Consider the following 22,369-nt stretch of genomic DNA (forward strand, 5'->3'; position numbering starts at 1 on the left):
AACCCCCATCGTGCCCCACGGTGGCGCATGCGCGGCGGAGGGTGGGCGGGGCCGCGGCGCGCGGCGCGCGTTGCCGCGCGGGGATTGGCGGGCGCAGCTGTCCGTCAATGCCCCCCCCTCCCGCCCCGCCCCCGCCGCGGCGGTGCCTGCCCGGGCTCGGCGGGCGCGCGCACCGGGACCCCGCACCGGCACCGGGGATCCCGCACCGGCCCCGCGCCCCCTGCCGGCCCCGCCCCGCCCGGCCCTGACACCGACACCGCCTCCCGGGACCGGGACCGGCCCCGCCATCGCTGGCCGCGCCTGCCCCGCCCGGTACCGCGCCGCCGCCGCCGCCGCTGCTTCTGCCGCCGGCCCCACCATGATGAAGTTTCGGTTCCGGCGGCAGGGTGCCGACCCGCACCGCGACCGCCTCCGCCACGACCTCTTCGCCTTCAGCAAGGTGCGTCCAGGGCGAGCGCGGGGCGCGACGGAGGGTCCCGGTGGGGCGGCGACCACCGGGAGGCATCGGGAGGCACCGGGCGGGGTGCGGTGTGCGGGCAACCCCGTCCCCGGGGGCGCGGGGCTGTGGGACCCCACGGCGCGGGATGCTGCCCGCGGGGAGGCGAGCGGCGTGCCGGGCACCGCCTCCCCCGGGAGCACCGTGAATCCCCGGGAAGCCGCGCACCGGGACCCCCCGGCACCCCCGGGGAGGGGGCACTCTCGGGGGGACGGGGCTGCCGGGGCGGGGGACCCCCGAGAACAGGGGTGCGGGAGGATGCACCCCCGGGGGTGGGTACCGGGAGGCCCCGGGTGCGGGGTGCGCCCCGGGGGGCTGCGCTCCTCCCGCAGAGTTCACGGGGGCAGGATGCGACCCCCGCACTGGCGCAACATCCCTTCTCCCAGCCCCTTCCCGGAGCGTCCCTGTTCCCGCACTCGCCCTGTCCCGGGGCTTCCCCCAGGCCTCGCTCGCCGGCGTTTCGGGGTGTCCCGTGGTCCCCCACCCTGTCTGGCCCTGGAGCATCCCTGGCTGCACCCCCCGTGCGGGGCTCAGGCCCTCGCCCCAATCCCCACAGGAGTGGGATATTGGTGGTGCCGGAACCCCTGTGTCGGCAGGAAGAGCTGTGGCGATGACCCCCGGGGCTTGATCCCCCTGCACCCCAAATTGTGTCTGTGGGGTTTGGGGGTCATCGGACTCGCAGAGTTTGGGCACTGGGGACGTTTTCCACTCGGTTCCCTCATTCGGATGGGGGATGCCCCCAAGCTCATCAAACTACGCTGGAGGGACCCTGCGAACCTTGGGGTGGGGGACCTTTCCCTCAGGGCATCGGGCTGTGCCGGCGGGTGCCCGCCTGGGACTCCCTGCACCCCATCCCAGGAGCCCCGCGGCGTTGGGACCACCCTCCTGCGCTGGCCCCGGGGGATAGGAGACCACCGGTAGTGGCCCCTGGATGAGCCCAAACCGTGTCTGTCCATCCTCTGGCACATCCTAGCACTGCCGTTGGGTACTTGCCCAACTCCCCGCCGTGCACCGGAGGGACCCCGGGGTTGTCCCACAGTGGGGCCGAGCTGGGAGGTGTCGGGGTGTGCTGTGGGATAAGTTCGGAGCCAGCAGCCCCTGCCCAGCACAGCCCTGATCCCCCCGGAGGGGGTCTTGCCGGGGTGCAAGGCTCAGCCCAGCTGGAGCCCCCCGTTTTTGGGGCGTGCATTCCCATGGCTGGATCCTACCCGAGGGGGCATCTTGTGGGGTCTGTGCCGGTGGGATGTCCTGGGGGGGGCCGGGGGGAGCCCCGCTCCGACCGTCCCAGTGCTGAGGCCGCCGGCTGCCCACCTGCCTCCTATTAATGGTTGTTTTTCCTCCCGAGCTCCAGATCTGCCTGGGATTTGCTGTAATTTGGCCGGGAGCGCGCCTTGGCCGGCCGGCACAGCCTGCCGGATGCGGCCCCGCTGCGGGCGGGAGGGAGGGCTGTGGGCGGGGGGCTGAGCCGGGCCCCCGTCCGGGGCTGGGAGTGCTGGGGAGCAGCCGGGACAGCGCTTTTTGGGGAGTCTTTGCCGCTGTCATCGTGTTGGACCCCGGCCTAAAGCATCACTGTGGTGTCCCTGCGCTGCTGCTGTCCCAGCTCCTTCCTCCAGCCCAGCGTGCATCCTGGGGGGAATCGGGGTGACCCTGTGTGGGGCTGCCACAGGGATCAGCACCCACAAGCATCCACTACCTCACCCCTTGGATGGGCTGGGACCCACTTGGATAGGCTGGGGCGCCTTGGATGGGCTGGGGACGTTGTCACGCTCCTGAAGGTGTCCCCTGGGAGGGGAGCAGGAGCTGGGTGATCGTGGCTGCCGCCGGCGGGTGTGAAAAGCCGCCCCGCTGCGCCTCTCGGGATGCCCCAGACAAAGGGAGCAGGTCAGGATCCGGCCAGTCTGGCTCCGGCGGGCTCCATATCGTCTGATCGCGCCGTGGCTGCTCAGCCGAGCTGCTCCCGGGAGCGCTGCGGTCCCCTCGGGGCCGGGGCGGTGGGTGCCCCCCGCGTCCCCCCGCTGCCAGGTGGCAGCCCCTCCCCGGCCGGCGAGTCCAGGCACGCCATCGCCGGCCGGGACTTCCTTGGGAAGGTGCCCGCGGGCGGCACGCGGCTCCAGCGGGGACGTCCCGGGTGCTGGCGGGTCCCGCTCGCCTGGTTCTGCCGCCCGGCATCGGGGACCCCCGGTGATGCCGCGGCGGGGGTCCCGCTCACCCCTCTTGGGGTGTCCCTGCCTCGGGCAGGGGGTTTAGAGCAGGGGGTCGCATCCCAAAGGGCCGGTGGGTGGTGCAGTGGTTTGTGGAAGCTCAGACCTACTCCGGTCCTCAGTGTGGCTCTTGGGTTGCTGAGTAGAAATGGGGTGAGAAACGATGTCCCCGCTCCCCAAGGCCCCCTTTGGTGGCAGTGGGGGACCAGACAGCATCCTTGTGATCCCCCATTGTAGGGGTGATGCTCAGGCTGGTGCAGGATCAGGGCTGTGGGGGTTAGAGGGGGCCATGGGAGATGTCTGGGGGGCAGTCAGTGGTGGGGAGTCCCGCTCTGACCTGCCTGTCCCTGTGGCAGACAGTGGAGCACGGCTTCCCCAGCCAGCCCAGCGCCCTGGCCTACGACCCCGTGCTGCGCGTGATGGCCATCGGCACCAAGGCAGGAGCCGTCAAGCTGTATCCTTTTCCCCCCCATGAGCAGGAGGTAAGGACCGCCCCCCCCAAGCCCTCCTGGACTCCTCTGGCTCTCTCCATCCTGGGGAATGCTTGGAGACGTGGCTGTGCTGCTTCTGGCCCATCCGGCAGCCCCTGCTCCGCTGGCGTCCATCCGTCCATCCATCCGTCCAGCTGTGCTGCAGCTGGGCCAGGCGGGGAAGGGGAGGCTGGAGGAAACCCCCACCTCACCCAAAACATCGCGGGGTGCGGGGGGGCAAAGGGGCTTGGCCGTCCTGGGTGGCATCCCAAGTGGGGGTCCTTCCTAGTGTCACCCCCACATCCCGGGGGGCTCCTGTGCATCCTGACCTTGTTCACACAGCCCTCGGGGGGCAGGGGGTGGGCAGCGGGAGCTCTGGCCGGCCCGGCGCCGGGGTGAGGGGCTGCGGTGGGCGCTGAGCCCGGTCCCGGGTGGGGGGCCGAAGCAGGGGACGCCGGCCGGGCTTTTGTTGCCGGCAGCGTGCAGGGAGACTTCAGAGGGCTGCTGGCGGGCGGCCAGGGCTGGATGCGGCCCATGCTCGGGGGGCCCCCGCGCCGCAGGAATGTGGGGTGGGGGCGCGGGGGCGGCTGCGCCCGCAGCGGGGTCGGGGTGCGGGGGGGCCGCGCTGCTCCCCCTCCCCCAGGCCGGCGGCTCGCGGCCTCCCGAGCACAAAGATGGCGTGTTTTGTTCTGCCGGGGCCGCCCGGGTGCCAGCCCGGCCGCGACGTCGCCGGCCGCCCCGCTCGCCCGCCAGCCCGGGGCTGCTGGTCCCGGCTGAGCCCCCCCAGCCTCGTGGGGATGCCCTTGCAGGGGCTGCGCTGCCCCGAGCATCCTCTGCGGGGGTGGTTTTGGAGTGGTACCACCAGTGTGGTCCTGCACCCCATGCCCACCCAGCCCCGTTCCAGCTGGTGCCAAAAAGATGCTTCTGGAGGTTGGCGGTGCTGGGGAAGCCGGGCCAGGTGAGGCAGCAGCCAGAGCTGGCCTGACTGGCCTTACTGGTTAGTGGGGGCACCCATGGGTACTCCCCAGCTGGGCTGGGTGGATCTGGCTGTAGGGGCAGTCCAGCATCGAGGGGATGCCATCACCTGGGGGGTCTCCTGGGGCAGCTGGGGGTCACTGGACTTGGACCCCTGTCCCATACACTAGTGTTCCTGAGCTACTTGTCCCAAGGGCTCTCAGCTGGCAGCACCAGTTTTGGTGGGGAAAGATCCCAGGATGAGCGAGGATGGGTGGCAACCCCCTCTACCTAGCAGTCAGAGCCCCCTGCATGCTCCACCTCGCACACCCCGTTGTCTGCTCTCCCCAAAACTCCGTGGCTCCTGTCTGGCTCTGCTGGCTCGGCTGTGCCCGGCACTGCCAGACAGCTCCTGCCTGTCCGGCTGGGCAGAGCCGACGGACTGGTTCCCTGTGCTGAGGGCACCAGGAGGCAGCTGGGGGCGAGGACCCCTGGCACATGGCGTGCCCAGGCGCGGCTGTGCCATGCACCGGTGACACCGTGCTGGGGGAGCAGCTGGCTGGGTCCGGGGGGTGTCGGGGATGCCAGGCTGGGGTGCTCCGTGCGGTGCTGGAGCCACTGTGCGGGTCCTGCCCCGGTTCCTGCCGAGCGGCGTCGCTGAAGGAGCCGGGACCAGTTGGGTGAGTGAGGCTGTGCCGGCGCATGCCGAACCCCACCCCGCTGCTGGTGCGTGCCGGGGCTCCCGGCGCCTCTCACACACCCACCCCGGCCCTGTGTCAGCCGCAGCCTGACCCGGGATGTCCCCGTTGGAGTTGGAAGTGCTTGGTGGATCCTGGCCTGGCCTGGAATGTCCCAGACAGAGGTTCTTGGTGGATCCCAGCTGGGGACAGTGGTGCCAAGGCCGGTTCTGATATGTGGCACAACCAGGGATGCTCTGCCCTGGCTCTCCCAGGGACAGGAGGCTAAACTGGCACCTGCTGGCAGAACTGTGACCTAGAGGAATTGGGGGGGTTGGTCCTGGGGTTCACTGGGGGTGGGGGGGGCTCTACCCTTGTTGTTTCTTTGACGGCCCCCCCAGATATGGCGCGCCGGGCGTGGAGCTGACGGGATTGCACAAGGAAACGGCCACTGTCACCCAACTGCACTTCCTGCCTGGCCAGGTATGTGGGTGTCCTGAGGGGGCCTGGCAGCAGCCCCTCGGGACCCCCACACACCCCACTATTATCCACCCATCCTCAGGGCTGGCTCCTCTCTCTGCTGGATGACAACACGGTGCACCTCTGGGAGGTCTGCCAGAAGGAGGGCTGCTCCCACCTGGAAGAGACGCGCAGCTTCGGCCTCCCGGGACGCCCAGGGTCCGGCAGCACTAAGTACTTGCCTGGGGGGGTCCCGGCCGCTCCCCCACGGGGCTGCGGCCAAAGCGATACCGCTGCCGGCTGGGAACGGCGCGTGGGAGCAGCCGCCCTGCTCCAGCGGGACGGTGGCCAAGGTCCCCTCAGTGGTGGTGTTTTCTCCACCAAGATCCTCCTCCGATCCTGACAGGGGTGCTGGGGGAATGCAGCGAAGCCCTGGGCTTTTTATAGGTGCTGGTAGGGCCCTGGGATGATTAATGGCTCTAATTGCTGCTAGCGCTGAGGCTGTCCCTGTCCCCGTTCTCCTGGGCCCAAGAGGAATGGGGATGCATGGATGGGGCAGGGAAGGTTCGGGGTCTCTCTGCACGGTGCTCACACAGCCTCCAACCCCCCCTCCAGCTGCTCTCCTGGCATCACGCGGGTGACGGTGGTCCTGCCCATGTCTGCTGGCACGTTGGTCTGCCTGGGCACCGAGGGCGGTGCCGTGTACTTCCTCACCCTGCCCACCCTGACGCTGCTGGAGGACAAGACCCTCTTCCCGGATGAGATCCTGCAGAGGTGAGAGCCCTGCAGGCCCTGTGTCCCCTCCCCACGACCCCTAGTCCCCCCTGACCCCCCCCCGTGTGTGTGTCCCCGCAGTGTCCCCGATGACTACCGCTGCGGGAAGGCGCTGGGGCCGGTGGAATCCATCCAGGAGCACCCACGTGACGGCAGCCGGCTCCTCATCGGATACAGCCGGGGGCTGGTGGTCCTCTGGGAGCAGAGCACACGTGTTGTCCAGCACCTCTTCCTGGGGAACCAGGTACCAGGGGCTGACGGGGGGCTGACAGGGCTGTGGCCTTGTGTATGTGTCCCCATCCTGGTGCTGAACCCCCCGTGTACCCCCACAGCAGCTGGAGAGCCTGGCCTGGGAGCAGAGCGGGAAGAGCATCGTCAGCTCCCACAGTGACGGCGGGTACATGGTGTGGGCGGTGAGCGGCACCGGCCAGAGGACCCAGCAGCCCGTCATGTCCACCATCCCCTACGGTATAGGACGGGGATCTGGGGGCCCTTGGGCTGGGAGCTGATCCCCCCAGCTTGGTGCCACAACCACAGGGTCGGTGTCTTTCAGGTCCTTTCCCTTGCAAAGCCATCAGCAAAATCCTCTGGCGCACCTGCGAGTCGGGGTACGTGGGTGGGCTGGAGGTGGGCACAGGGGGCACGAGGGGAGTCCAGGGGCTGATGGAAGCTGCTTCTTCCCACCCAGGAACCCCTTCATCATCTTTAGCGGGGGGATGCCACGGGCCAGCTACGGTGACCGGCACTGTGTGAGCGTGCTGCAGGGCCAGAGCCTGGCCACGCTCGACTTCACCTCCCGCGTCATCGACTTCTTCACCGTGCAGGGCGCGGAGGTGCCTGAGGGAGGTACGTGCAGCCGGGGCCACCCTGGGGAGCTGGTGGTGGTGTGGGGGTCTCTCCTTGCAGCCATCTCCCCTCTCCCCAGGCTTTGAGAACCCCCGAGCCCTCGTGGTGCTGGTGGAGGAGGAGCTGGTGGCCATCGACCTCCAGACGCCAGGCTGGCCCACCATCCCCGCCCCGTACCTGGCACCCCTCCACTCCTCTGCCATCACCTGCTCCTGCCACGTCTCCAACGTGCCCCTCAAGCTCTGGGAGAGGATCGTCAGTGTTGGCGAGCAGCAGAGCCCTCGGCAATCCTCTGCGGTCAGTGACAGGGGTGGTGGGGAGGGAGACCCCTGAGCCCCCAAGGCTGGGCTGGTGGGCTCCATCCCTCCCTTCCTCCCTCCATCCCCTCTCCATCCCTCCCTCCAGGCTTGGCCCATTGATGGGGGGAAGAACCTGGCCCAGGAGCCCACGCAGAGGGGGCTTCTCCTCACTGGGTGAGTGGCCTGGCAGTGGGAGGGGGGCCTGGGAAACTCAAACCTTGGGGGACACACATCCTCACCCCTTCCTGCGGTGGATGATTGGGATAGAGTGGTGGTGAGGCCCAGCCACTCTTGCTGGGTGGGCTGCCCTTCCTCGTTCAGCTTGATTGCTGGGCATGAGTGTGTCACCCTCTGCGCTGTCCCCCCTTGTCCCCCCCTCTGGCACGGTGGCTGCCAGCACACAGGCAGCTCTTGTTAGCCGGGCAGATGTCAGGGCCCCGTGCTGACAGGCCCCCCCCGCGCAGGCACGAGGACGGCACAGTGCGGTTCTGGGACGCCTCAGGGGTCTCCCTGAAGCCCCTCTACAAGCTGGGCACCGCCAGCATCTTCCAGACAGACTGTGAGCACAACGACAGCCTCAACCAGGCGGGCGAGGAGGAGTGGCCGCCGTTCCGCAAGGTGAGGTGCCCAGGGCAGGGGGGCACTGCCATGGCCCCCAGCACCCCCCTGGCTCTGCCAGCACAGAGGGGGGCAAGCCCAGAGGCGGGCACGGGGTAGTGCACCTGCCGGAGCCGTCACGGCTGCGCCCCGGGACGTGTCCCCCGGCTCAGGGCACAGCTGCCGTGTGACGCACCGTGGGGACACAAGGGGCGTTTGTTCCGTGTGCCCCGTCCCGCGGGTCTGCCCTGGTGGAGGGGGAGAGTCGGAGGGTGTGTGGGGACAGACCTTCCCTGGGCGTGATGCCATGTGCCACAGCTGCTGGGAGGATGTGGGGGTGCAGCGGGGGGCCCACCCCACAGCTGTATGAAGGGTCCCAGCCCCCCTTCACCTGTCCCCCCCACACACAGGTGGGCTGCTTTGATCCCTACAGCGACGACCCACGCCTGGGCGTGCAGAAGATCGCGCTCTGCAAGTACACGGCCAAGATGGTGGTGGCAGGCACAGCAGGGCAGGTAGGGCAGGGAGAGCAGAGCGGGGGCTGCCGGGAACCTCTCAGCTCCCCACTTGGGGACCCACAGCATGGCGGGGGCTGCAGACCCCACAGACCCCCATGGCTGTCCCCAAAAGGGGAGGTTTAGCCCCTGGCATGCTGCAAGGGGACTGTCTGGAGGGTCCAGCGTGTGTCCCGCCATCCATGCTTGTCCCTGCAGGTGCTGGTGATGGAACTGAGTGATGAGAAGTCGGAGCATGCAGTCAGCGTGGCCACAGTGGACCTGCTGCAGGACCGTGAGGGTTTCACCTGGAAGGGCCACGACCGGCTGGCCCCCCGGAATGGCCCCCTGCACTTCGCCCCCGGCTTCCAGCCCAGCGTGCTGGTGCAGTGCGTCCCCCCCGCCGCCGTCACCGCTGTCACCCTCCACTCCGAGTGGAACCTCGTGGCCTTCGGCACCAGCCACGGCTTCGGGCTCTTCGACTATTACCGGCGCAACCCCGTGCTGGCCAGGTATGGGGGCTCTCGGTGCTGGGGATACCCCAGAGCGACGTGGCAGGGTCTGGGTGCTGAGCAGCATCGGTGCCCGCAGGTGTACCCTGCACCCCAACGACTCGCTGGCCATGGAGGGGCCCCTGTCCCGCGTGAAGTCCCTCAAGAAGTCCCTGCGCCAGTCCTTCCGCCGCATCCGCAAGAGCCGCGTGTCCGGCAAGAAGAGGCTCAACGCCAGCAGCCCCTCCAGCAAGGTGGGCAGGGAGCGGGGGCCACCACGGCAGGTCCCTGTCCCCGCCAGGCAGGGACTGACCCCGTGTCCCCCTCCCCAGGTGCAGGAGGCCAACGCGCAGCTGGCGGAGCAGGCGGGGCCCCCCGAGGTGGAGATGACGCCGGTGCAGCGGCGGATCGAGCCCCGCTCGGCCGATGACTCGCTCTCGGGGGTCGTGCGGTGCCTCTACTTTGCCGACACCTTCCTTCGCGACGGTGAGACCCCCCTCCCTCACCAGGGAAAGCCCCTGAGCTGGGTCTGGCTGGTGCCATGCCATGGGGAGGGGGCTCTGACACTGCTCCCTCCCCTGCAGCCGCCCACCACGGCCCCACGATGTGGGCAGGGACCAACTCGGGGTCGGTGTTCGCCTACGCCCTGGAGGTGCCGTCGCAGGAGAAGTTCTCGGAGCGGGCGGTGGAGGCGGTGCTGGGGAAGGAGATCCAGCTGATGCACCGGGCGCCAGTGGTGGCCATTGCAGTGCTGGATGGGCGGGGGAACCCCCTGCCCGAGCCCTACGAGGTGTCTCGGGACCTCGCCAAGGCCCCCGACATGCAGGGCAGCCACTCCATGCTCATCTCTTCAGAGGAGCAGTTCAAGGTGAGCGTGGGATTCATTGTCCTGCTGTGGAAGGGATGGGACACAACATGTCCTGCATCCCCATTGTGCAGGAACAGGGCTGGAGGTGACCAGCCAAGTCTGGGAGCCCTCCTATGCCTCTCCCTAGAGTGGTGGATCCAAGGGGAAGGTGCTGCCCTTTGCTAAGGGCAAAGGTAGCCACCAAAACCCCCCAGGTTCCTGTTCCCCTCTGACACCTGGCTCCTCTCCCCCTCCCAGGTCTTCACGCTCCCCAAAGTGAGTGCCAAGACCAAGTTCAAGCTGACGGCACACGAGGGCTGCCGGGTGCGGAAGGTGGCCTTGGTGAGCCTGGCCAGCGCCGGCTCTGAGGAGCGGCTGGAGAACTGCCTGGCCTGTCTCACCAACCTGGGGGACATCCACATCTTCACCGTGCCCAGCCTGCGGCCCCAGGTCCACTACGGCTGCATCCGCAAGGAGGACATCAGCGGCATTGCCTCCTGTGTCTTCACCAAGCATGGCCAAGGTGAGGGCACCAGATGACATCACATGTTGATGGGGCACTGTCCTTTGCTGCAGCCCCCTGAGGCTCCCTTTTGTCTCCTCTCTAGGTTTCTACCTAATTTCGCCGTCCGAGTTCGAGCGCTTCTCGCTGAGCGCCAGGAACGTGACGGAGCCGCTGTGCCGGCTGGAGGTCGCCCGGCTCCAGGACACCTCCTGCCTCAGGTGGGATGTGCCCTGGGGGCGTGGGGGGCTTTGCTGTGGCAGCAGCCCTGTACACCCACCCCATTGGCACTGGCTCTGGATGTAACTTGTCCCATTCCTTCCAGCAACAGCTTGATGGCGACACCGAAGCTGCCACAGGCGAATGGCACCCACGTCCCGCGCAGCCCCGAGGGCCGGCACTCCCCCTCCGACAGCGACCGTGAGTGATCCCCCCGTCCCAGCACGGACACCATGTCCCGTGGGCTCTGCTCTGGGGCCGGCTCCATGGCCTGGCTGCCTCCAATCCCTCCCTGTCCCCATCGCTCTCCAGGGTCCCCCGAGGAGCACTTGGCTGCCTTCTCGCCTGGCCCCATTGACTCCCCCAACAGCAGCCTGGAGAACCCGCTGGACACCACCGGGGACACCACCGTGGAGGAAGTGAAGGATTTCCTGGCGTGAGTGGGGTGGGAATGAGGTGACTGGTGCCAAGGGGCTGTGAGGGTGCCCTCAACCGCCCCTGACCCTGCTCTGCCCCAGGTCCTCAGAGGAAACAGAGCGGAACCTGAGGAACGCCAGCGAGGACGAGGCCCGGCCCACGGGGATCCTCATCAAGTGAGGTCTGTGAGGGGCTGGTCCCTGGGGTGGGAGTGGAGTTTGGACCTGAGAACCCAATGCCATGCCCTGGCATCCAAATTCCTCATGGGAGGAATGGGAATGTGCTGTGGTCCCTGGGGCTTGTGGAGGAAGGGGAGCAGGGGGGATGTGTGTCCCGGGTCACCCTGGTCCCCTTCTCAGGGGCTGTGTCCCCCACAGGCATTGCTGGCCTCCCTGACCCATCTCAGTGCTCGGATTCCCGGGATGCGCGACTCGACTGGACCCCCCGCGCCCCCTCCCCATGTAACGTAGACTCGCCTCTTCTCTAACACCGCCCTGGCTCCGGCACCTTCCCCCCACACCTCCCTGCCTGGCCGCCGGCCCTGGACCCCTGAGCTGGGCCTGTGGGGCACAAACTCTTCCCGGGGAAGATATTTTTCTTTTTTATACACGGTCAAGTGTCATTGTCCCATGCTCCAGAGCCCCCTTCCTGGGGGATGCTGCTGCTTCCCCGGCTCCGTGGAGAGGGCTGGGGCTCATGGGATCCCCCTTGTCCGCCGGTTTTGGTCCCTCGGGGAGGTGGGGGGCCGAGAGCCCCTGGGCACGGCCCCCCCTATACCCTGGTCTGTGTTTACATGCCCGGCTCCCTGCAGTTTACAGCCCCGTCCCCTGCCAGCTCCGGCTGCCATACAGGGACTGTCCCCTTCCTAGGGGAGCCCAGCAGGGACCCCCTGGCTCCCAAGCAGGCACTGGAGGCCTTGAGCAGCCCGGGGAGGGGCACAGTGGGGGGTCACAGGTGGCCTTTTTCTCTTAGTGGCTTCTCCAAGGGCTATTCTCCAGGTTGGGCTCCGTGCCTGCTGCTCCTTTCTGACACTAATTCCTGCCACGGGTGGGTTTGGGATGGGATCATGCTGTGGGAATACACACCAGCTCCTGGTCCTGGTCCGTGTTGGTGCTGGGCGGGGGGGGCAGATGGAGTTGCCCCAGCTCCCTCCTGCCCCAGGCTGGGCTGCCCCACCCTGGGGGTCTCACTGTGCCAAATCCCCCCTGGGCTCTGAGCCCAGCCTTGCCCTCCCAGGGGGCTGTGGCGATGCCGGCTCTGTCCCCTGGCCCATGGTAGCTGTCCCCATGGGGCTCAGCCTGGTCCCTGCCCCTCTCTTTTTGGGGATCCAGGGCCGTTGTGGCCCCCCCACGGGCTCTCTTGCGGTACATGTGTGGCTGAGGGGGTTGGGCTCTGTCGCTGCCGGCCGAGGCCGGGGCTGTAGCGTCCCTGGTAGAACCCCCCCCACACCTCATCCTTGGTTTTTGTTTTTTTTTTTTTATTTTTTTTTCTGTTGTTTTTTTTTTTTTGGTAAGATGAATTTAGCATTGTTTAGTTATTAAAAATACTGGTTTTTAATATTGAAAATAAAGCATTTAATATCAACTGCCCGGGCTGCAGGTGTTTGGGGAGCCTTGGAGCCAGGTGAGTGCTGGGGTTCCCCTGAGCTGCGGGAGGGGCAGGATCAGGGTCAGGGGGACCCCACTTGGGAGTGAGACAGAGCCTGAGACAGTGTCGGGGTGAGAAGTGCAGCCTTTATTGATATGATCCTGATGGGCTGATCCCTGCCAGGGTTCCATCTCCCAGGACAGCTGTACATCCCCCAGCTGTAAGGCCCAGGGCTGAGAGCCCCTGGCTCTCCCCAGTTCTCCTTAGCAAAGCATCCTCCCCCCAAACTGGGAATTGCTCCTGCCCCCCAGTTGCAGGGGGAGCTCGGCACTGGTTTGGGGCAGCAGCATCCCCAAGCAGGGCGTAACAGCGGCCCCCCTGGAAGGGGAGGGGCCCTGTGCCAGGAGAAGGGGGGGACAGAGCCTCAGCACTCCCCACTGGCCCCAGCTCGGGGGGAAGTAGCTCCAAGCCGAGCCTGGCTGGGAGCAGGCGTGTGCGGCAGCGCAGGGTGCCGGGATCCGGCCGTGCCCGGGGGGCTGTGGCCGGAGCACCGGGTGCCCCCAGTCCTTAGGCGGGTGGTTTGCGGAACACACTCCAGGCGTGGAAGCAGCGGGTGAAGGGCCAGGGCTCGTTGCCTTTCCGCACCAGCCGGAGCTTGCGGGGCCGTGTGGGGTCCTTGGAGCGCATGTGCTGGATGTAGACCTGGGGCAGAGCACAGCCGTGGGGGTCCCAGCCCTCGCCCACCACCAGGACTGGCATTCCCTAGCCCAGGAGTTCTGCACCACCCTGACCAGGGCCTCGAGGGGAGATGGAAGTGCCCAAATCCTCCCTCCCACGGCCCCAAGCTGGAGAAGGAGGGAGGCCTTACCTGGCATGCCTTGAGGCTCAGCTTGATCTCCACCTGGCTGGTCTGGGTGCCCACCCACATGTAGACCTGCGGGAAGGACCAGCAGCTGGGCTCAGCAGCTGGAGCCACTGGAAGATCCAGACCCAGGAGAGTCTCCTGCCCCCAGCTCACCTCTCGCCCGTTGTCCAGCAGCATGATGTCATCATCAGCCAGATCATCCTGGCAGAAATCTGAGCACTTTTCCGACACGGAGAAATAACCCTTCTCATTGGAACACCTGTGGGGAGAGCCAGAAGGGGACAGCATCAGGCATGAGTTTGCTAGGACTCAGCTCCTGCAGAGGGAATGGACGTGATGGAGCAGCTCTGTTTTGGTTTATTGATTCCCAAGAGATGGACAGAGATGGGAGAGGAGGAGCCTGGGCTCTGTGGGAGGAAGGGAACCAACAGATTGCAGCAGCCCTCCCTGGGCCAGCACCCACCTGAAGAGCCGGGAGTGCTTCATGTAGTCGGCGTCTTCATCGTAGGGCTTCTGGCTCCCGATGCCCACCCAAAAGAAGTTTTCAGGTTCTTCTCCCTCGTTGATGACCTGTGAGGGCAGGGATAGGGCTGAGCGTGGCCTGGGTGGTCCCTATCACTCAGGTAAGCTGGTGCTCAGCCCCACTCACTTGTTTGCTGTAGGAGTCATCAAACATGTGGTTCATGATGTCCTCGGCCAGCTTGGCCTCGTCAGGGTCGGCCGCCCGGCCCACCCACGTGTAGACAATGCCCTGGTTGTCTGTGCTCTCAAAGGGCACCTGGGGAGCACAGAGTCAGGGCTGCCCAGGGGGCAGGAGGGCACCCAGGCACCCCTGAGGATGCTCAGCCCTGAGCAGTACCTTGAGGATGAAGCAGAACTCGGAGTTGAGCAGACCAGCGTCCGTGTTGATCTGGATGCACCTAGAGAAGGAGCCCCCGAGGCACAAATCAGCAGGAGACCCGGCAGCTGTGCCCACCGGTGGGTATCCCACGTGGACCCTGGAATGTGTGGGTGCTGCCTGGCCTGGAGCAGCCCCTGGAGCACTGACCTGGTGCAGAGGGCCCCGCCGTTGGTGCGGATGTGGTAGAGGCTGGGCTGGGGAGGGCTGGCCCGCTCCTTCCGCTTGCCCCGGTGGATCACAAACCTCCTCTTGAAGTGAGAGAGGAACTTGGGGTTCTCCTGCTGCTGGGTCATGCGCACCACCTGGACGGGGGGGGTGTCAGCAGGGCCATGGGGACCCCCCAAACGCAACCCCAAGCTCCAGCTGCACCCCCCCGCCAGCCCCCATCTCTTCTGCTGTCCCCTGCCCTCAGCCTTGGAAGCAGAGAGGGGTACCCGTGTCACCCGAGAAGCTGCATCACCTCCAGCTTGCCAGGGAAGAGACTCTCAAACTTCTTCTGGAGGCTGAAGGTGAAGGTGAGCCAGCCCATGTTGGAGGCCTCCCGGCCCTGCCAGAAGTAGACGATGCACTGGAAGTCTTCCTCAGGCTGCTTCTCCTCCTCCTCTTCCTCACCCTCCTCCTCCCCTTTGCCTTCACCCTTCTTCTTCTTCTCCTCATCCTCCTCGTACTCCACTGGCACCCAGTACCTGAGGGCCGGAACAGGGAGTGTTGTGAGGGATGGGGCAGGCTGGGGGCCTGGGCAGGGAGATGGGGGACAAAGTGGTCCAACATCCCCAGAGTGGGCACAAGCTGGGTGTCACCTGCACAGGAAGACATAGCAGTCGTGGGTATGGAAGTGGCCGAACTCCTCCTCAGGCAGGCGAGCGAATTTCTTGCCCTCCAGCACGAAGCCCTCCATGCCATCCAGGTCCTCGTTCCACTCCTCCATCAGCTGCTCTGCCTGTGACCCCATGTGCTCTGTCAGACCTCCAGCCCCTCCACGAGCACCTGGCCCATGCCAGGGGGGACTCACAGGAGCCCCTAGCCCTACCTCGCTGAGGGGCATGGGGGGCTGCCGGGGCAGGAAGAGCGCCGTGAGGTCGGCCTTCATCTGGTCCTTCTTCTCGGCGTCCTTCCGGACCTTGCCAGCCAAGCCACCATCCTGCAGCACCGTCTCGGCATTCCGGGTGTAATCCACACGCAGGACGTCATCCCAGTTCTTGAACTTGGACTTGAACACCTAAATCACAGAATCATTAAGGTTGGAAAAGACCTCCAATATCATTGAATCCGACCTCTGACCGATCACCACCTAGTAACTAGGACAGAGCACGGAGTGCCACGTCCCGTCGTTTCTGGAACACCTCCAGACGTTCAAGGTGTAAATTGGGGAGCAGATAACACACCCTGGGCCACAGCACCCTCCCTGGCACCCAAGCACCCCATCCAAGGGGTCTGTGTCCTACCTGGCACTCGGTGCCCTCGAGGTTCCTGGTGACCATGGCGTGCTTGGGCCGGTGCAACATGGTGCACAGCTCCTGGCTCAGCTTCAGCGCCGCCGCCCGCACCAGCCGCGACGACTTCCTCCCGATCCAGATGAAGACATCGGACCAGCAGTCCAGGATGTACACGCTCTTGGTGTCCAGCAGGCTCTGCAGCTGAGGGCATCCCAGGGAACAGAGGGTCAGACATTCTCAGCTGGAAAACACCCTGCCTGCTCCCAGCAGCGGGGAAGAGCAGAGCATCCCCTAGCCGGGCGCTGCTGGCCGAACCTGCCTCTCCCAGGGCACAGCTGGAGGCAGAGGGGGCATGAAACCAGTTTCACTGGTCAGACTGGGAGAACCTCCCCGCCCCATCCTACCAGGCGCATCTCTGGCATCAGATCAGCCTTCAGCCTCTTCTTGTGCTCCACCGAGAGCCTGTAATTGATCTGGGGCAGCTCCAGGTAGCCCAGACCGAGGCCGACCTGCGGAGGGGACGGGGACACAGGTGAGGGGGGGCTGCAGGACCCCAGCAGTGCCCACAGCCCAACGGATACAGCTCCCCACCTTGTACAGCTTGGGCTTGTGGGGCTGGAAGTCATCAGGGACACAAGGCCGGATCTCCTCAGGCTGCCCCCCCAGTGCTTCCCAGAACTCAGGGGTCTCCTGGCCCTGGGTGAGCAGCGTGATCTCGGCCTTGCCCTTCCGCTCGTTCTTGTTGATCTTCTCGGCGAAGAGCCTGTGGCAGGAGCAGGTGAGATGGCAGCTGGGCTCCCCACACCCCCAGCCCCCTCACCAGCCCTACCTGGCCTTAGTGGTGCTGCTCAGCGTGGCCTGTCTCCCACGCCACACCATGAGGTCGAGGCCGTGGTCCAGGAGGAAGACAAACCTGGTGGAAACAGGTGAGAAGAGTTAGGAGAGAGCGGGGTGCACCAAGTGTCCCCCTCCCCCCGGGGGTCCCTGCAGGGCACCACATCTGCCAAGTGGGGTTTGGACCCACATCATTGTAGGAAGGTGCTGGAATTGCCCATTTTCACCCCAGAGCTGCACCTACACTGTCTCAGGTGGACCCTGCTGCAGGGACCTGGTGTCCCCTGGCCACTCACCGGGGGTCCAGTGATGTCCCTTTCAGTGCCACTGGCTCCAGCTTGACATTCTTCTTCCCATAGACACGGTACAGCCTGGGGGAGGGACAGCCATGGTGGGACATGGGGCACTGCCTGCCCCACACATCCCCTGTCCCGAGCAGTACCTGGTGACATATTGTGTGTCCTCAACAGTGAAGAAGCCACTGGCTGTGCCACCCTCGATGTAGGAGATGTCGTTGTCAAAGACCTGGGGGCAAGGAGGGGGTGAGGGTGGGAGAGGAGGGGCTGGGGGCTACAAGGGAGCCAGGGGCTGGCCTCACATGGAGGAACTCTTCACTCTCGTCCCCCATCTCCTCCCGGATGCACCGGCACTCGGCCCCCAGGTAGTTGCGGAGGTTGACGGCGTGGATGGCGGAACAGGCCTTCTTGTCCAGCGTGGACTCCTGCCCGATCCAGTAGTAGATCTCCCAGTTGAGGGAACCGTTCTCATCCAGGAAGGTCTGGGAAAGGACAGGGTGTGAGATGGGACAGCTGCACCCCCAGGTTGGGGATGTGGGGGACCCTCAGTCCTCCCCGGCTACCTTGAGCACGATGTAGCAGTCGGCCTCGTAGAACTTGCCATGGAAAGCCTCGTCCACCAGCGTGGGCACGAAGTTCTCGATCTGCCAGACACAGAGGCCAGGCAGTTGCCCCACGTCCTCGCTGAAGAACTCCGAGTAGTCCAGCTGTGGCTTCTCCAGGCCCTGGTCCCAGCGCCTTGTCTTTAGGTCCGGCGCCTTCGCCTCCCCGCTCTCCTGTGGGATGGGGGCAGGTCAGCAAGTTGGGAACAACCGGGTCCCTGCTGGCACAAGGGGTGGGCCAGGGTCACTGATGCCCTCGGGGCCCCTCTCCCACCTCTATCTTCTTGTTCTTCTCCTGGGCCACGTCTGACATCCCCTTCAGGACCTGCTTGGCCTGGTCATCCTGGGCAGAGTCCTTGCGCCGCCGGAGCCGCATCTTGCGGGCCAGCGGGTCCTTAGTGCCGCTCCCTGGGGACACGGGGACGGGGTGAGAGGCAGCCAGGACACCTGTGGGGCACCCTATGGAGCACAGCTCATTTCCCAGGCTCTCCAGGGGCTGTCCCCCCATCCCTGCACACTGACCTGCGGCGGCGGCGGCAGCGACGGTGGCTGGGGAGGCTCCAGCCAGGCGGAGCTGGTTCTGCAGGGAGAAGTCGATGTTGTACCACTCCGAGGTCCGATCCACCGGCTTCGGGGGCATCACCAGGTTAGGGTTCTCACGGACATCCAGGATCTGCCAAGGAGAGGACAGAGACCTCAGTGCTCTGAAACACTTGCTTGCAGGGACATCGAGGATGTGGCGTGGGATGGAGACCTCCGGAGCACCCTGGGCTTTGGTGAGGTGAGGGGATGGGGAGGGAGCCCCAAATCCTCCTCCTACCTGGGCAGAACTGTGTACCAGAGTGCCTCAAGCCCCCCTGACCTCACTTCACCCACCCCACCCTACAGCCCTGGGATCCCAGGGATGCACTGGGGCTGTGGTGCAGCCAGCCCAAGGCAGGGGGGTGCTGGGTGCTCACCTCCACATCCGTCAGGAAGTGGATGGCCTCCGGCAGTGTCACCAGGCGGTTCTTGTTCAGCACCAGCTTCCTCAGCTTGGAGCACCTGTGGGACAGCGATGCTGGTGATGGGCCAGCCCAGGGTGACATCCTGTCACCACACAGTCTGTGTGTCCCCTCTTGGGATCCAGCTGTGGGCTGTTTTCTACCTGCACAGGCTCTCGGGGATGAGCTCCAGGTTGTTGTTGGCCGCCATGAACTCCTCGAGGTTGGTGAGCTTGCCAATGCCCGAGGGGATCCCGTCAAAGTCCAGCTTATTGGAGTTCAGGTACATCTTCTTCAGCTTGGTCAGCTTGCAGATGGCCGACTGGGGAAGGGGGAGAAGGCGAGGTGAGGGAGAACCATGGAAGCACGGGCAGGGATGGCACGTATGGAAAGGGACATACAGGTAAGGAGGTGAGTGCGTTGCGGGACAGGTTGAGGGTCTCCAGCTGGGTCCACTGGTCAATGCAGAGGGACAGCTCCGTGATCTGGTTGCTGCTGAGGTTGAGGCGCCGCAGGCTGCCCAGGGTGTAGAGGCACTCGGGGACACGGCTGAGGTCGTTGCAGGACAGGTCCACGTCTGGGGGATGAGACAACACGATGACACCACCAGCCAGACCCATACCAGGGCTGGGAGAGCCCCTGCAGGGCTCCATGGGGCCCCGGGCCTACCTGCCAGGTTCACCAGGCCCTCGAGGCTGGTGGGCAGGTTGCTCTGCGTGCGCTGGGTGTTCCGGAGGTGGAGGGTCTGCAGGGCTGTCATTGCTGGGAGCTGCCTGCGGAGCACAGGCCAGGGAGAGCCTCAGGATGGATGGAGCAGGCACCAGCAGACTGGGATCCAGCCTGGAAAGCAGGGCCTTACCGGAGCTGTGCATGCAGGAGGGGGTTGTTGTTGAGGATGAGGGTCTGGAGGTGGACCAGGCGTCTCATCTGCGGTGGGAGGCTCTCCAGCTTGTTGTCGCTCAGGTCAAGGTAGAGCAGGTCTGTCAGGTTGATGAAGAGCTGGTTGGGGATGGTGTCGATGCTGTGGAAATATGGGGATATGCAGGACTGCCTGGGAGCTGCACCAGCCCTGGGCCTCCTTCAAGGAGGGGCAGAGAGCAGCACCCGGTGACAGATGGAGGTGGCTGTGGCCAGGGGGAGATGGTCACCCCAGGTCTGGACCCACCTGTTGTGGCCAAGGTTGAGGACCAGCATGTTCTTGGCATTCTCCAGCTCCCGGGGACACTCTGTGAGCTGGTTGTAGCTCAGGTCCTGGGAAATATGGGAGCACAAAGCAGGTGTCACCCCCAGCCCTGCATCCAGCCACCACCTCCCAAACCTGAGGAGTGAGGGGCATCTCTGGGGGCACTGCAGCAGAAGCTGGATCAGCATATGGGGAACCCAGCTATGGCTGGAGGCACTGCCAAAGGGTCATCCAACCCACAGGCAGCTTCCCTGGAACTCAGGCATGGGCTTGGGACTGGTGCTCCTCAAGGAGCACGAGGGGACACTGAGGTGCAGGAATGGGATTCAGGAGGAGACTCTGCACCCACCAGCACCGAGAGGTCATCCAGCTGGAAGATGTCATCAGGGACTCCTGAGTTCTTTAGGCTGTTTGCACGAGCCACGATGGCCTGGAAAGGGGAGACAGGCAGGAATTCAGCTGCCTGCTGAGCATCCCAAGGCGGCCAGGTATGATCCTTGTGTGCCCCCAGATCCGAGAGGTGCCTGGGGACACCTGGTGCGGGAGGGGGACACTCACCCTGAGGCAGGGCAGGCCGGAGAGCTCTCCATGGAGCGTGGTGAGGCTGTTGTGACTCACAGAGAGATGTTCCTGCAGGGAAGCCCCAAACAAGCCCCAGTGAGAGGAGCCAGGGCTGCTCAGAGCAACAGCTGGGACCCCACATGGATGTGGGGGCTCCTCCATTCCAACAGAACTGGGGACTTGGAAGCCCTGACCCTCACAGAGCTGCTGGGACACTCCCAGTCTCAAACTGGTTGGTTGGCCCCAGCGTGCCCACGCTGCCCTCACATCCCTCATTCCCGGGGTAGCCTTGGCTGGGACACCCCAGCCCTGCTCTGAGATGTCACCAGGCTGGCCTGTGGCAGTCCCACACAGTCTCTGAGCAAACAGATCCCAGTCCTTGGAAACGGGAAATCAACACTTCTCACAGGGTGATCTGGAAATGGGCAGACGTGGGGTAGGTGGGGGGGTGGGAGGAATCTCCCAGGGGAAATGTTTTCCTCTGGGTATCACCAGCCAGGCTGTTGCCTGCTCAGGGAAACGAGGAATTGGCAGGCTGTGGGAGGGATGCCAGGATTTAAGGATTTAAGTGTTGCCGTGTCCCCCGAGCATGTGGCAGGGCCAGGGGGAGCACGGCTCCGAGCAGCAGGGAGGGATTCCCTGCACCTGGCATAGGGATGGGGACTCTTGGCAGCGTTTAAAGTGTTGTGTTTGTCTGACTGAGCCAACTGAAAGAGGTTCCTGAGGTGCTCCTGGACACCACCAAAGCAAAGCTGAGCCACGGGCTCACCAAGGAGCTCCACCAAGGAAGGGCCTGGTTGAGCCACCCAAAAAACAAAGGCAGGCAGCTGCCAGCTCCTGCTTCTTATATATTTCAGCAGAAGAAGAGGAAGAAAAAGCCCCAAAACCTTAATCCTCTCCACACTAACCACCCCCCTTTCCATCTGTTAAGGGGCATAGGATCTAAGCATGGTTTTTCATCTGGTTTTCTAGGAAAACAAGGTGAAACCAACTACCAGCCTCTCTCAACCCCACTCCTGACTGCTCCTGCATCTGATTTCAACCACACGTCGTAGCTCAGCCCTATTATTAGACACTGGAGCATCCGCCAACGAGCCACAGGGCTGGCAGGGAGCAGGCTCCCATCGGATCCCACGGCTCCAGCGGGACAGTGGAGCCTCATTCCCTCCTGAAATGTGGGGCTCACCAGCTTCTGGAGGGCAGCGAGCTCCTCGGGCAGGTAACAGAGCCCTGTGCGGTTCAGCTTCAGCCAGCGCAGGCTGGTCATGGCCTTCACGTGCTCCGGGAAGTACCCGCCCTGTGGGAGGAGGAGGGTGAGGAGACCCCCTGCCCCGTGGGGTGGGGAACTGGGGACCTCGCTCTGACCGGCCCTGTGTGGCTGGGATTGTCCATTACTATGGGATCAGGAGTTGGGGGGGGCTGGGATCATCCAGTCCCATAAGGTTGGGAACTGGGGGACTGGGATCACCCAGTCCTATGGGACTGGGGGCTGTGGGGCTGAGATCACTTAGTCCTATGGGATTGGGACCTTGGGGGGGTTGGGATCGCCCAGTCCTGTGGGACTGGGAGCTCAGGGCCATGATGACCCAGTCCTATGGGATTGGTAGCTGGAAGCACCCAGTACTATGGTTTTGGGGGTGAGGGACCAGGATTGCCCAATCCCATGGGATTGGTAGCTCGGATCACACAGTCCCATGGGATTGGGATCTGGGGGACCAGGACTGCCCAGTCCTATGGGATTGGGAGCTGGGATCACATAGTCTCATGGAATTGGGAACTGGGGTTTGGGATCCCCTGCTTTCGTGGGACTAGGATCTGGAGAGGGTCGGAATCACCTAGTTCTATGGGATGGGGAGCTGAGGGGTTGGGATATCCCAGCACTATGGGGCTGGGGGCCAGAATCCCCCAGTCCAATGGGATTGGGAAGTAGAGGATCGGGGACCACATGTCTCTCTGGGACCCCATGGGGGCCCGCAGGTTGCCCAGCCATAGAGGGTGGGGGCTCAGGGACCGCCCACCCTGAACACCACCCCCGCTGTACCGGGATTCCCCAGCCCGGGGGGCCGGACCGGGCCTGACAGCGCCGCGCGGGGCCCGGGCTCGCCGATCCCTGTGGCCGGGGCGTCCCCGCTCCCACTCCCGTTCCCTCTCCCCCGCACCTTGAAGTCGTTGCCGCTCAGGTCGACGCCGCGCACGAAGGGCAGGACGCCGGTGGCCGCCATGGCGGAGGGACGGGACGGGACGGGAAGGGAGGGGCGGGGGGACCCTGCGGAGCCGCGCCCTGACAGGCCCCGCCCCCGGCCCCGCCCCGGCCGTGACGCGCGAAAGCGATTGGGCGGGGCCGGGAGCCACTTCCGCGCGCGGGTGGGCGGGGCCGC

General features: G+C 65.3%; 2 protein-coding genes across 4 annotated transcripts; one reads left to right on the forward strand and one right to left on the reverse strand.

Annotated features, from left to right (window-relative positions):
* The first annotated feature begins 149 nt into the window (after positions 1–149).
* Positions 150–12,327, forward strand: LLGL1 (LLGL scribble cell polarity complex component 1). Of its 3 annotated transcripts, none has more exons than XM_064673324.1 (23): positions 150–439; positions 3,054–3,151; positions 5,200–5,281; positions 5,361–5,491; positions 5,873–6,031; positions 6,113–6,275; positions 6,364–6,499; positions 6,585–6,639; positions 6,720–6,877; positions 6,957–7,174; positions 7,283–7,350; positions 7,641–7,794; positions 8,184–8,288; positions 8,487–8,779; positions 8,859–9,012; positions 9,091–9,244; positions 9,343–9,626; positions 9,864–10,128; positions 10,214–10,328; positions 10,439–10,527; positions 10,639–10,762; positions 10,845–10,924; positions 11,121–12,327. In XM_064673324.1, the coding sequence occupies exons 1-22, from the start codon at positions 359–361 to the stop codon at positions 10,921–10,923; spliced, it is 3,165 nt and encodes a 1,054-aa protein (XP_064529394.1). In that variant the 5' UTR covers positions 150–358; the 3' UTR covers position 10,924; positions 11,121–12,327. The 3 variants fall into 3 exon arrangements, with proteins under 3 accessions (XP_064529394.1, XP_064529393.1, XP_064529395.1); XM_064673323.1 differs by having other exon boundaries at positions 151–439; positions 10,433–10,527; XM_064673325.1 differs by having other exon boundaries at positions 151–439; positions 5,361–5,476; positions 10,433–10,527.
* A 129-nt stretch (positions 12,328–12,456) lies between these two features.
* Positions 12,457–22,289, reverse strand: FLII (FLII actin remodeling protein). The gene is made up of 30 exons (XM_064673322.1): positions 22,151–22,289; positions 21,178–21,288; positions 19,989–20,060; positions 19,780–19,860; positions 19,413–19,498; positions 19,107–19,268; positions 18,917–19,020; positions 18,649–18,824; positions 18,412–18,569; positions 18,224–18,308; positions 17,787–17,937; positions 17,539–17,672; positions 17,226–17,438; positions 16,965–17,144; positions 16,809–16,891; positions 16,663–16,737; positions 16,362–16,445; positions 16,124–16,295; positions 15,937–16,041; positions 15,542–15,733; positions 15,127–15,315; positions 14,897–15,036; positions 14,557–14,782; positions 14,244–14,398; positions 14,055–14,115; positions 13,845–13,973; positions 13,659–13,765; positions 13,349–13,454; positions 13,199–13,264; positions 12,457–13,032 (listed from the first exon to the last, which is right to left on the reverse strand). The coding sequence occupies exons 1-30, from the start codon at positions 22,211–22,213 to the stop codon at positions 12,898–12,900; spliced, it is 3,801 nt and encodes a 1,266-aa protein (XP_064529392.1). The 5' UTR covers positions 22,214–22,289; the 3' UTR covers positions 12,457–12,897.
* Positions 22,290–22,369: the final 80 nt, after the last annotated feature.

This window comes from Pseudopipra pipra, chromosome 16 (assembly GCF_036250125.1).
Source record: "Pseudopipra pipra isolate bDixPip1 chromosome 16, bDixPip1.hap1, whole genome shotgun sequence".
Classification (NCBI taxonomy): domain Eukaryota; kingdom Metazoa; phylum Chordata; class Aves; order Passeriformes; family Pipridae; genus Pseudopipra; species Pseudopipra pipra.

Coding starts and splice junctions, on each gene's coding strand:
- LLGL1 (XM_064673323.1), top strand. CDS start 359: ATGATGAAGTTTCGGTTCCGGCGGCAGGGTGCCGACCCGCACCGCGAC. Junction 5,492..5,872: donor CCAGGGTCCGGCAGCACTAA/GTACTTGCCTGG, acceptor CCCCCCCTCCAG/CTGCTCTCCTGGCATCACGC. Junction 7,351..7,640: donor AGGGGGCTTCTCCTCACTGG/GTGAGTGGCCTG, acceptor CCCCCCGCGCAG/GCACGAGGACGGCACAGTGC.
- FLII (XM_064673322.1), bottom strand. CDS start 22,213: ATGGCGGCCACCGGCGTCCTGCCCTTCGTGCGCGGCGTCGACCTGAGC. Junction 19,499..19,779: donor TGGATGACCTCTCGGTGCTG/GTGGGTGCAGAG, acceptor CATATTTCCCAG/GACCTGAGCTACAACCAGCT. Junction 14,399..14,556: donor TCTTCCCTGGCAAGCTGGAG/GTGATGCAGCTT, acceptor CCCCCCGTCCAG/GTGGTGCGCATGACCCAGCA.